This window comes from Cryphonectria parasitica, assembly GCF_011745365.1.
Source record: "Cryphonectria parasitica EP155 unplaced genomic scaffold M406scaffold_4, whole genome shotgun sequence".
NCBI lineage: Eukaryota > Fungi > Ascomycota > Sordariomycetes > Diaporthales > Cryphonectriaceae > Cryphonectria > Cryphonectria parasitica.
The window spans coordinates 2,002,549-2,015,386 of NW_024468912.1; the positions used below are offsets into that span (position 1 = coordinate 2,002,549).

The 12,838-nt window shown below is 53.7% G+C and overlaps 2 protein-coding genes across 2 annotated transcripts; one reads left to right on the forward strand and one right to left on the reverse strand.

Moving 5' to 3' along the window:
- Positions 1–2,398: 2,398 nt before the first annotated feature.
- On the forward strand, positions 2,399–2,984 carry M406DRAFT_257996 (uncharacterized protein; the record flags this gene model as incomplete). Its single annotated transcript, XM_040917205.1, has 3 exons — positions 2,399–2,587; positions 2,704–2,755; positions 2,902–2,984. 3 exons carry the CDS (start codon positions 2,399–2,401, stop codon positions 2,982–2,984), a joined length of 324 nt encoding a protein of 107 aa, XP_040776777.1.
- A 90-nt stretch (positions 2,985–3,074) lies between these two features.
- On the reverse strand, positions 3,075–6,858 carry M406DRAFT_356066 (proton ATPase). The gene is made up of 4 exons (XM_040923346.1): positions 6,655–6,858; positions 6,139–6,431; positions 3,581–6,050; positions 3,075–3,458 (listed from the first exon to the last, which is right to left on the reverse strand). The coding sequence occupies exons 2-4, from the start codon at positions 6,391–6,393 to the stop codon at positions 3,412–3,414; spliced, it is 2,772 nt and encodes a 923-aa protein (XP_040776778.1). The 5' UTR covers positions 6,394–6,431; positions 6,655–6,858; the 3' UTR covers positions 3,075–3,411.
- Positions 6,859–12,838: the final 5,980 nt, after the last annotated feature.

The window sequence follows — 12,838 nt, forward strand, 5'->3', positions numbered from 1 at the left end:
CCTTGTCGCGCAGCCCCCTCGTCCAGCTCTCAACGGGGAGCTCCGGGTCGACCAAGGTGCCGAACTCGCGCACCAAGTGGCCGCCGGTCAAGGGGTCAGCAAGAACTCCAGACCGGCGGATGTGGTGCTTAAGCTTTTCGCGACGCTTGCGGGCCTCGGCCGCGCGCTGCTCCCCGGCCCTGCGCTTCCTGACATTGTCGGCGCTGTAGGAAGCTTCTTGACCACCAGACGGGGCAGCGGCACTGCCAGGTTGGATCTTAAAGTAGCGGTTCTTGGCTTGGTCTAGAGGAGAAGAGAGTCAGTGAAGGATGGTCTGGATCAGATAGATAGATTTGGTCTGAGAGAGTTACATACCAAAGTAAAAGCCTGGGATCTCTCGATTCTCCATCTTGAACGACCAGCCTCAAGAAGAGTAGCCCGGCCCATATGAGGCCTGTGGCCTAAGTGCTTCTTGCTTGCTGTTGTCGTCGTTGGTGGTGGCGACTGTGGTTGTTGTAGCTGCAGCTTAGAGTTGAACTTTGGGTGTGGTGGGGCTTGGAGTCAGGTCTGACATGTGAGGGAAGAGAGAGAGGCAAAAAGCGGAGAAAGGTACGACAGATCTCTGATGGCCCTTACCAACAAGAAAATGCCAACACGGCTAGGCAAGCTTTGGAGTCTTACCTGTGCTTTCCCAATCTAGTAATGGTTGGGACATGGTCTAGATACGGAGAGCATCATCACGCCTTCCCTCACTGCACTGAGGTTCGCTCTACGTCACGTGCGCTGACTGATTTCCCAGGCCTCGAATGTGACTGCCTCGATTTTATTCATGGCTTTGTTCTCTCTCTCGACATAGACATTTGTCACCATCCAAAACTGAGAAGCCAACACACAAATCATTCAGCCTCGTCAGATAGAAGGGGATCTTCCCTGTCAGCCTTGCCTTACTTTGGTCGGAGAGGGGGTTGGTCAGGTCAGCCTTGCCCGTTACTGGCCTTCAGGCTGCCACCCCACACAGCAGCCCTAGCTGATCATTTGATGAATTCCCGTTCTGCGATCATGGTATACTATCATTTCCTTGCTATCATGAATTATGCTCACTTCATCGTTTTTTTATGTTTCCTCATACTATCGCAATGTCTATAGACTGTCCCACATGCATACGTCAGTACACCAGGTATGGCTCAGCTTGAGTTTGGCCTGAGCTCTCCCTGCCCGGCGGCGGCCCCTTCCCATCGTGTTGGGTTTACTACTTTGTACAGTGCAAAGGGCTCACCGACATATCACGCCACAGGCAAGAGAGGAAAGCCTGGCACCACAATCCCCCTTTTCTCTGCCCCCTCTTCCTCTTTCTAGAAACCTTCCAGAAACCCAGGAACGCCACCACCTGACCGCTCACCCGCCCACCAATACACTACCATCCGTGGATCCATCCCCCCCCCCCCCCACCCCGTTGCCATCGACCATCTTGCAGACGGGACCTGAACCTGTACTCCACACTCCTGCATGATGCGCAACTGCATGATCCTTGGGAAGTGAAAAAGGGAGCAACGGCTTCTCGCGGCCCATATACCCGTACAGTGTACACAATAAAAAGAGTTTCTATACATGTTGCTTCTTCTTTATGTGGAGAAGGGTAGAGGGGTCGTATAGTATCGGTGGTTCAAGACACCGAGTAAGATACTATTCTCACTATGAGGCATTTTAGGGCCAATAGTTTATCCCACAGTGTGGACTCCTACAGAAGCCAGTAAGAAAAAGAAATATCATTGGAACAAAAAAAGGCAAAATGGAGTGATTTTGTCAGGTGCAGCAGATAGATGGGGCAAAATCGTTCCAAGGAAAGAAAACAAAAGAGAGAGAGTGAGAGCGAGGATTGATCCATGTCATGACTCCATCTGTGCCTGAGCGGCTTTGCTGCAGCCACTTTAACAGAGCAGGAAGGCGGTGATACCCAGTAATTAACTAGTATCAGAAGGGCAAAAAGGAAAAAAGAAGAAGAAAATAGACTGCCTTGCCCCTCCACCACCCCTCATCCTCACCTGATGACATAGCTAGCATAACTCTGCTTTCGGGCACTCCGGTTCTGACCCCAACTAACCTTTGAAAGCTCAAACCATCACACCTTTCGACCACAACCACCAATTCTCCAATTGAGATACCATCTTTTGAGAAACATACCATCAAATTTGGTAAGCAAGGCTCTCAGATCATCCTCTCTTACCTCACCTCTTTTTGCTTTCTTTCCATCATGACTTGACTGTCGGTTTGGGGGCCCCCGGGGGGGAAGGTGGGGGGAGCTGTGAGCTGGAGGTTATCCATGCGCAGCAAAGCTCGGCGGGTAGACACATCAGAGGACAGACCACCACCACTCCCTAGCTAACAATCACAGCATCACAGCAACATCACAACACGCAAAATGGTCTACACAATCACAGTCCACCTCCATGCCAATGACGATCCAGCATCCGTCGAAAAGATCAAGGCCAAGCTGATCGAGGCCAGCCGTGTCTACTCCAAGGACAAGGAGACCATCAGCTGGTTCGTCATGCAGTCCACCTCGGACCCGCGTGACTTTACCATTGTCGAGCGCTATGAGAATGAGGGCGTGCGTACTTCCTTTTCCCTTCTTCTTCCTCTTCTTCTTCTTCTTCTTCCTCCTCCCCAGCCCCCTCTTGACCACTCTCACATCCCTGCACCTGTTACTGACTGGCATGTATACAGAGCCAAAAGTACCACCTCGAGAACCCTTACTGGCCTACCTTTGACAAGTACGGTATGTTTGTGTGAAGATAATATGATGATACCCCACCCTTCCCCCCCCCCCCAAAAAAGCACAAGACAAAGCCCTATGGAGCAGTCTTTCCCTTTCCCTAGCCTGAAAAAGAGTGGCTTGATCTTCTAACAGCCCTGATTTCAAAGTGATCCCGCTGCTCGACAAGCCTATGGATCTCAGACGTTTCGAGGAGCTGGACACCAGCAAAGATGTTGTGGTCCCTGCTTAGATAAGTATTTCTTAGGTATCTAGTAGTTAGCCCATGCCATAGAATTGCCAATGTGGTCTGTGATAAACACAAGAATACTGCCAACACAATGTGCACACACATCTTGATCAGCATACATACACTTCACATGTGATGAGACAGATGACCCAGCACATAGCTATCTTGAAATAAAAATACAGACACACATGTACGCAGGATGCGAATCCATCATGTCTTTCACCCAAAGAAACACGAGCTTGAAATGACATTATTTATTCTTGTATTGTATTAAGTTCCTCTAATGAACTGCTCTCGACGGGCATTTCTACTCGCTCCATCCTTTTTGTGTAATGCACATGCGAATTAAAGGAAATTGAAAGCCGTCAGCCACATCGTGGCAGCGCATAAGTATGGACAGTGGGGTATATCTTCCCTCTCAAATCCTCTCCTACTGGGACTTCTCGTGCTGTGTAGACACACGCTGGAGGGAAACAACTGTAGGACAAGCATGTTAGCAAAGTGTCGACGTAGTAATGAGCTTAGGCACAGGGGTGCACAGCTTGAAACTGTCGCCGTGTGAAAGTGGGGTAAGGGGCGGGTTGGGAGTTTAAGCTTACCGAAATCCTCAAGTGACCGTTGCTTCTGGTTGCCCTTGGGCGACTTTCCGTGCATGAGGTTATCAAAGCCCACGCTGTCCTGGAGGATATAGTAGACACCACCCATGACACAGAAGATACCAAAGGCGAAAATCCAGATACGGACAACAGCCACAATGGAGGTCTGTCCACCAACGAACCAGCCAAAGATACAGAAGAGAGTGGCAATGATGTCGACGACCAGGATGGCACCAGTCAGCTGCCACGAGGGGATGGAAGACCAGAAAGGACCGTTGGCACGGGTGATGAAGATCAGCCAGTTCTCGGTCAGGGAGATCTCAAGGAAGACGACCTCATCCAGACGACCAAAGTTCTGGACGATACCACCGTTCTCGCCACCAGCGTACATGGTGGTGACAGTGATCCAGGTACCGACAGCGAGAACGACACCGAGCAGGACGGACATACCCCAGAGCTTGGGCAGGTTCCACTTGACGGGGGTGCGGCTGAAGGGAGCGTTGTCGTAGGCGATGGCCAGGGTGGCGATATCGGCGAAGATGGCAATGAAGACAACGAGCTCGATGTTCAGGGAGCGGTTGAGAATGGCAATCCACAGGCCAAGGTAAATCTCCAGATGGATCGACAGGGCAATACGGTAGACGACGTAGGCGTACATGCGGTGGAAAATCTGGCGGGAAGTCTTCAGGGCGTCGATGATGGCACCAAGACCAGGGGCCAGGAAGACAATGTCGGCAGCGGAGCGGGCGGCGTCGGAGGCACCCTCGACGGCAATACCGGTATCAGCCTTCTTCAGGGAGGGGGCATCGTTGACACCGTCACCAGTCATGGCAACCAGGTAGCCACGCTGCTGCAGGATCTCGACGACATTGTACTTGTGCTGGGGGAAGACCTCGGCGAAACCATCGGCAGCCTCGACGAAATCGTAGACCTCAGAGCCGGGCATGTCACCACCACCGCCGAGACCGAGACGCTCAGCGTTGTAGACGTTGGTGCCGAGACCGAGCTGGCGGGAAGTCTCACGAGCGATACCGACGGCATCACCAGTCAACATCTTGATGGACAGACCCAGAGTCTTGGCCTCGTTGATGGTCTTGGCAGTGTCGTGACGAGGAGGGTCGGAGCAAGGCATGATTCCGAGAATCTCCCAAGAGCCTTCACCACGCTTGCGGGCAACACCGAGGGAACGGAAACCACGGGTAGCGAACTCGGCGACCTTGTTCTTGTAGGCCTGGTCGACCTCATCGGGGATGGGGTGGTCCTCCTCGACGGTCTTGAGGACGAACAGAGGAGCACCCTTGACGCAGGTGATGCGCTCACCCTGGGGGGACTCGACAACGGCAGTGACCTTCTTGGAGACGGGGTCGAAGGGGTAGAAGTTGATGACCTTGTACTTGGACAGGACAGCCTTGGCGCGGGGGTAGTACTTGAGCGACTTGAGGAAGGCCTTGTCGATGGCGTCGATACCCTTCTTCTTGCGGGAGGCAGCCAGACAGGCAGTAAGCATGAGGTCCTCAGAGTCAACACCGGCGACGGTGTAGGGCTCAGCCAGAGACAGCTTGTTCTTGGTCAGGGTACCGGTCTTGTCGGAGCAGAGAATCTCGACACCAGCCAGAGACTCAATGGCGGACAGCTTCTGAACGATAGCCTTCTTCTTGGCCAGGTAGGCAGCACCGACAGCCATGGTGGTGGTGACGACGGCAGGCAGACCGACAGGCACACCAATAATGGTGATGGCCAGGGTGAAGCGGAGGATGTCGACAATGGAGTTGGAGCGGTAGAAGCTGGAAACCCAGACGATCAAGAGGGTGAAAACGACGAGAATCAGCAGCACAGTGCCGATACCGTTGAGGACCTCAGTGAAGTGACCGGTTCCAGAGTTGGCGGCGTTGACAAGGGCAGCGGCGCGACCGACGAAGGTGTTGTCACCAGTGGCGGTGACGATGACGAAGGCCTCACCACGCTTGACAGCAGAGGAAGCGAAGCACTGGTCGCCCTTGTGCTTGTCGACAGCCAGGGACTCACCAGTGATGGCAGACTGGTCAACCTGGAGGAAGGCGTCGTCGGTGACAATGCGACCGTCGGCGGGAATGATGGTACCCTCCTCAACCTGGAGGATATCACCGGGGACGACCTCAGGGGCCTCAAGCTCCTTCAGGGTACCGTCACGGAGGACGACTGCCTTCAGGGCCAGCGTCTTCTTGAGCTCATCGACAATAGAACCAGCCTGGAACTCCTGGACGAAACCGACGAAGGCGTTCAGCAGAAGCAGGGCGCAGATGACACCGAAATCGACCCAATCCTCCAGACCGGCAGCCAGGACGGCAGCAGCCTCCATGACGAACTGGATAGGACCAACGAAGTACATGAAAAACTTGAGAATCAGGTTCTCCTTCTCCTCCTTCATCTGGTTGAGACCATACTTCTTGCGACGTGAGACGACCTCGGCCTCAGTAAGACCGATGCGGGTATCCTGATTAGAGAAAGTAATGAATTAGCATGAAAGAAATTTCGTAACCATGAAGCGCGTCAGAGGCAAGCCGACTCTCGAGAAGACTTACTGTTTGCAGAAGCTCCTCGGGAATGACGCGACCGCCGTGCTGGTCACGCTCCTCCTCTTCCTCCTCAGCACCGTGTCCATCCTGGGACTCGAGATCCTCGATGAGGGCATCAATATCCTCATCCTCATCCTCGTCATCCTCAACCTTGGGGGCCTTGGTGGGAGTGGGCTCAGCGGGAGCAGCCTCGGCGTGCTTCTCGTCGAAGTTGCCCGACTCAATCTGCGTGTTCAACGCAGGAGAGCCGTGTTCGGCCATGGTGAAATATTGCTCGATGGGCGCAAGCTCAGATTAGACTGTCAATTGGTAGAATGGTTAGACGCGGTTCGCGAGGAGCCACAAAGTGTGGGTGATTGAAATCTCAACAGAGACAGAGGGAAGGGAAGGGACCAATTCGAGGATTAATGGTGCGCTGATGGGTCCACGTGTGGAAGACACGGCTTGACTGTGTATGCGTGCCGTGTGGGATCTGGTGAAAGGTGTGGGAGAAGGGGAGGGATAGGGAGGCGGTAGACTAACGGTATTAATGTTATTGTTGATTTTCTGGTGGGGGAACTAAGAAGATTGTGCTGGAAAGCTCCGTCGTGTGTTTACAGACGGGAAACAGATTCCTGGCTGTATGGGGTATACACGAAAGAGTTGGATTGCCGCACAAGCGTCTTCACACACAACACACACCACACAGAGAAGGGCACCTTTAATGTAGACCAAGGTTCTCCGCGCAGGTGATAGGGGGGGAGGGAAGAAGAAGGGGCAGAGGTGGAAAGACGAAGACGGTGGGAGCTTGTCTTTTATTTGCGCGTGAAGGCCGACCAAGAGATGGAGGGAAGGGCTAGGGTGCGGCAGGGTCGATGGGCCGACCGCAGTAGGACTAGGAGAGTGAATGAGCGACCTCACTAGGACCAGACCAGGAACAGTCTGTGGGGCCTATGCTTTGGGGTGGAGGAAGATACAGTACACTCCTAAGATTTTCGCCTGCTCTGTTATGTACAAGGTGCGAGGTAGAGCGGTGGGATCTTGGGTATGGTAAAGTGTGTGCGCGCCCATGGGTGTGCACCATAGTACCATAGAAAACATGGAAGTGGGCAGAAGAGTGGAAAGAAAAGGTACCTTATCCTACGCCACGTTCACACATCAGATCGCGGTACCCCGTACCCACCATCACCCGTCAAAGCTTACCATGTACCTGCCGGCAGGAGGATTTCACCAGGGCGACAGGGGCAAAACAGAAGGGTGAAAAAATTGAAAAACAGAAGGGGAAGGGGGGAAAAACAAAGAAAAACAATGACTTAACGTGCGAAAAGTTTACTATACTGTGCAACCCCCCCCCCCCCCGGCTCATAGAAGAGGAAATAAACCGAGCCTCGCGGCGCGACGCTGACAGGGCGACCGGTGCAGAGTAGCGCCAGGACCTACTATAGTCTGGGCGCGCGCGCGCACGATAACAATGACCCATAGCCCATGGGGAAGAGGGAAGATAACCATTGCGCCTGGCCCTCGGCAGTCCTTGTTTACAGGGCGTCTTCGGATTTTTCATCCCATACTGTGCCATCAGGTATTTACGTACTATGTAACATGGGTCCGGCGCCCCCACTTTTTGTCGCCCTATCCTCCCAATCACAGTGCGTACAATGACGATTCAGGCCAGTGGCAGCTCTCAATTCCTCGTCGAAAATCTGGAGGAAGAACGACCTTTTTCGAGCTAGGGCCCGTACCCACGAGTCGGTCGGGTAGTGTGGACCATGGGTGGGGGGGGAGGGCAAGGCACCACCGGTAGGGTGCATCCGTCCTGCAGAGCTTATCCCTGTCGCATGCCTGTCGAGCATTTAATCCCTGACCCCCGAGCTTATCCTGCCCCACAAGGGAGAGGGAGGTACCTGCTAACGTCAATTTTGCTGGGGGTCAGCGCTGCGCGATTTATGATCGATACATCTGCGTTCCCTCGTCCTCGGCATCAGTTGACGAAATGACGAACAACCGAAGAACAGGCCGGGGCGAGAAAACCTCGCAAGAAGGTCTCTTCCTCGCTGCGCGTGTGTGTGCGTGGTACCGCTGTAGGAGTAGAGTAGTGGCAGACCACCGTACGCCGGGTCTTTTTCTTTGATACACGCGAAGCAGAGTGACTGGAAAAATCTCACCTCATCTGAAAAAGTCCTAGGACCGGCGGTCAAGAGCATGAAAGAAACAACGCAACCCATCACAGACGGTGGGTGTGCGGCTGCAGCTGCTACTGGCAGCCAGGCGGTTCGAGGTTATTCCCGCTCTACAAATCTTCTCCTTCCCCTTTCCTTCCTTCCGGCGGTACCAGTTGGATGCTGGTCATCAGCGCTCACGGACTGTTTCGTCTATGGTGGCCGATCCAGAATGACATACCCAGAGGCGCCCGCACACGCCCATAGGCTTTTTTATTCCGACGTTCCGTACCTGGCTACTGCAGTACACGACGATTAACAGCATCATCAGTGACTCCATATTGCCCAAAAGCCAAGACCCCAAGGCCAGGCACTTCATCTTAGAACAGCCGAGATCTCTGCACACCACCACTATCCGCGTACTCTGTATTATGTAAACTATGTGTTCGGGGAGTGCGAGCGAAAATCAGAATTTGCAACCTCGATCTACGTATGCATGCCTAGAAAAAAAATATGCAACGCCCACGCGGCAGGATGCGAATTCCGCAATGCATGACTGCGGCTTTTTCAATTTTTTTTCTTCTTTTTTTCCCGCCTCCTCCTTCGGGTCGGATATCCCATGATCAACAGCCAGCCAAGGCACGGTGCAGGTTGACGGTGAGCAACGCACAGATCGCAAGGCAGGACTTTTGTGCTCAGTCAGCTTATATCCCTCATAATTTGCTGTGCTGTGCTGTGCTGTGCTGTATGTTGCTCATATGTTTGTCCATCTTCCCCAGACTTTGACTCATTCCCCTCTTTTTTCATCCAGGAATACCAGGAATCTCTCACATCTTGCAAGGTCGACGGCAGGCCCGAGTTCCAGATGTCGTCACAGAGCAAATCTCAACGGTGAGAATCTTCTGGCTGGGCTAGACGGCCCGCGAGGCTTGAGGCTCAAGGGCTACTTGGATACTATGATTATTACCTGCGCGTGGCAATGTCAAGGGCTACTATTCTTTCTGCTGTGTTTGTGTTATTGCTGCACTCATCAAGCGCAAACACACTTACAGCACAGCACAGCTGGGATCGCCCTTGCTACGGATGCCCAACTCTGGCAGGACCCGCAAACTATGTCTGCAAGGATGATCGTAGCGTCCGCCCTGACCTTATCGTAGACCCCGGGCCTAGTTTCGCCGTCGTTTGTGATTTCGCATTGACAGGTTTTTGTGCAACATTATTTCTCCTGCCCTTGCCAAATTATTTCCTAATGAAGTGGACGGAGGACGACCAAGTTCCTTCATTTCTCTCGAGACGAACACGCCGACTGGTTCGACACATGAACATGCCAAGATACAAGCAGTGATGATCTCGCGCCGCCATCTACCGTGCATACTGTGTATACGATCATGGCGCCCCCCCCCCCAAAATCTGCATCCACTCCAACATTCCTTGGAGATCGGAAGCGACAAGGGGAGAGAATGTTCCGTCATTCTTCTACACATCGTGAGCCGCACCGCACTGTGCCTGTCTGTTGCCGCCCTTCCCATTCACTATGGGTGGTGAGCTGCATCGCACCCCCCCCCTCTCTCCTGCATCTGGGTCACCAGCAGACAGTCGTGGGGTTGGAAAGGGGAAGAGGACCCCAGAATCCATCTTTATCCCACCCAAAACCCACCTCGTGCAGTGTTGCCCCAGGGCGAATAGCGATTGTGGTTGTGGGGATGCTGGGCCTACGAACACGCTAGCGAATCCGCACGACGTCTTCGTCCTAAGAGGCAAGCCGCTGTGGCCTGATTGATCCTCACCTTCGACAAGGCGCACTTGCTAGGACACGGCGGTCGGGTAGCTTAGACGCTTGAGGACAGTGCCTAGATGAGCCCTTGCCAGGCCGTCTGCGGCTGGGCTGCGTCTCTGCCTCTGACTTGTAAAGTTGACAATAAAAATGAAAGACGGCCACCAAAAATGACAGACCCACAGACTGGCCCCGCCAGCTCGCCCTGGCGGCATCTTATTCGAACATTCGCTCTCGCTGCAACAGGTCTCGATGGTCACGCAACGATTATCACAAACAAGAAAACAGGCCGACGGGCAAATCAGCACGACACAAACTCTAATCACAATCTCCAAGCAATCGAATCGAGTGCTGTGGCCCCCATAGCGATCTCAAAAACGCTCACTACGTCATCCCCTCCACACACACACACACATAGCTGGCCATGATTGGAAAGGGCCCCGGGCGCCTCTTTCGTGCAGCTCTGGCCACACAGCATACATGACACTATGCACGTACTATGGCAGTCACTCATCCCTCCATCCTGCCTTCCCACACACCCGACGGCGATTAAGTCAGCCAAGACATCGCCACCACCGCCTGCGGCTGTCTGGATGTGTGTGTTTCGAAACTCCTTGCTATGGGTTTTTTCTGTACAGTAGCGTCGATGCTTCTCCAATAATCCACACCACCCCCCCCCCCAAAAAAAACTACCCCAAATGGCTTGCTGTCGGGTGTGCGCCGTGTCAAGATTTTCCAACCGGTGTGGTACTAGCTATGCACGCTATGCATTACGGCAGCAAGAAATTTCAAGGAGCCAGCTTTTTATCGCGCCCTACTTCGGCCATCCGACTCAACAAGTCGGCATCGGCATCACCGGGTGCTGGCCACCAAGAAAACCTGTGACCTAAATCAATGGCCTGGAGAAGGACGCAATAGCACACACTCTCAAGGGCATCTTTGCGGCCTCGTGAAGCTTTTCGACAAGCGACGGGCTGCTGTGCTAATGTCAGGCATCAGGCAGAATACTCAAGCCTCTCCGCCCTACCCGAGTCTCAAGTCATTCATGGCTACCATGCCAATACGTACTCCCTTCTAATGGTTGCCCCTCGGCTGCCAGGTCAAGCATCGCAGTCAAGAGATCTCGCGTACTAGTGAGTACATCGTTATAGTTGGCTACAAAGAGCCGTCAGTGCCAGAAACGGCAGTACCCGCCAATCGCGAACGTATCACTCACCCCCCCCCCCCTCCCCACCAGAAAGAGCCCACCACCGAGTGCGTCTTGGGTGGGCAGGTCGAGCCCAGCCCCAAAGATCTCGCATGCAGTGCAACTCAAGTGGCCGTTCGGAGGAGGAATCTGGGGGCGGGCGGGCGGACCGGAGTATTCCCGGAAGGTCCAATGGAAGAGTAGGGTCTTGGACCGCGGGTGAGTTCGCCCTCTATCTTGCCTCTCTGGAAGTGGACGGTAAAAGACGTCGCAGTGCAGCTGTTCTACTGTGTACCATAGTATGCCTGCGACGACCCCTATTCTCCACATGTAGAGCCGCTAGAGGGACTGTCAATGCTAAAGCAGGTGGGGGGACGGTGCTGGTAGAGAATGCCGGCCATTGAATCGGCCAAAATAAGGGATGTGGGAAGAGGCGGTGATGCGCTCCACGACGGTTCACCGACGGTATTTCCATGTTGTGCGCTGTTGTTCCATGGCAAACGCCGCAATTCTGGGTGGTTCACCATCCCTTTCAGCCGAGCCATCTTTCTACACCAATGATCTTTCTTATGAAGATCTCATAACAGAACAACTACAGCCGCAAGATGAGATGCCAGCCGATCCTCGCCCACTCAAGAAAAACGTTACTGTGGCCGCTATGGGCTGCCCAAGTCGCCCAGCCAGTCTGCATCGCTCTCCAAAGATGAATGGAGGAACCACAAAAGGGCCGTTCTCAATGGCCGTTCCAACCTCGAGGCGATGGCCTCCGTCAATCAGAGAGGGCAGCGGAGAGACGCGTGGAACCTTCAACTGATGATGGGTCGCTTCGGCGTGATCGGCCTCAAGACAACAGTCGCTAAGCCCGTTCTGAGCGGAACCCACCGGCCGGGGCACACGGCAAGCACGGCAACTTTTACCTGTGGTACTAGAATACAACATTAGACACAGGCACACAACGAACAGGGCAGGCGCCAAATGGGTGATTATGGATAACCTTAAGAGCTGCCTGTCGCCAGAGTCGTCTTTGTCTTCTGTGGTAGGGCCAACCTATCCCAGGATCTCTCGTTTCAGCCTCACAATCACGGAATGGATCCTACACAGAGTGTCTTCCGGTCCGGACATTGACCGTCATCTCGACATCTCAGAGTCACAATATGAGGATTCATTGAGACTGACAAGGGTCTTCAGCAGACTAGACTACCTGCGTTGGATGATGCCCTACTCCTATGTACAATCTCTTCGCAGCGTGCAATGCTCCTCCTCTCCATCCTCCTCTCGCTCCCAAGCCATCGACCATGTAACCTCCAGCAGAAAATAGATCTTTTGGACTCGCCCCAGAAGAAAGTCTGGCCATCTCTCGGGAGGGAGAGTAAAAGGAAGGGGAGAGAGCACGGATTTCTCAGGGCGGAGCATGAGCACTCGTGAAAGTGGGTCTGGGTCTGGTCGGAGCCTCAGCAACTCAAGGGTTTGGGGCTGCTCCGAGTGGCTGGACAACGACATCCCCTGTCACTGAAGCCTGCTTTTTCCAAATGAGGGTCGCCACTTATCCGTTGCCAACGCGCCTTGTTATTTGCTACCTAAGGCTGATTTGCGGGTTCCTTGTCGACCTGT

Excerpts from the sequence above, each read along its gene's own strand:
- M406DRAFT_356066 (XM_040923346.1), bottom strand. The coding sequence starts at position 6,393 with ATGGCCGAACACGGCTCTCCTGCGTTGAACACGCAGATTGAGTCGGGC. Across the intron at positions 6,051-6,138 it reads CCGAGGAGCTTCTGCAAACA|GATACCCGCATCGGTCTTAC; the intron begins GTAAGTCTTCTC and ends TTCTCTAATCAG. Across the intron at positions 3,459-3,580 it reads ACGGTCACTTGAGGATTTCG|TTGTTTCCCTCCAGCGTGTG; the intron begins GTAAGCTTAAAC and ends CTTGTCCTACAG.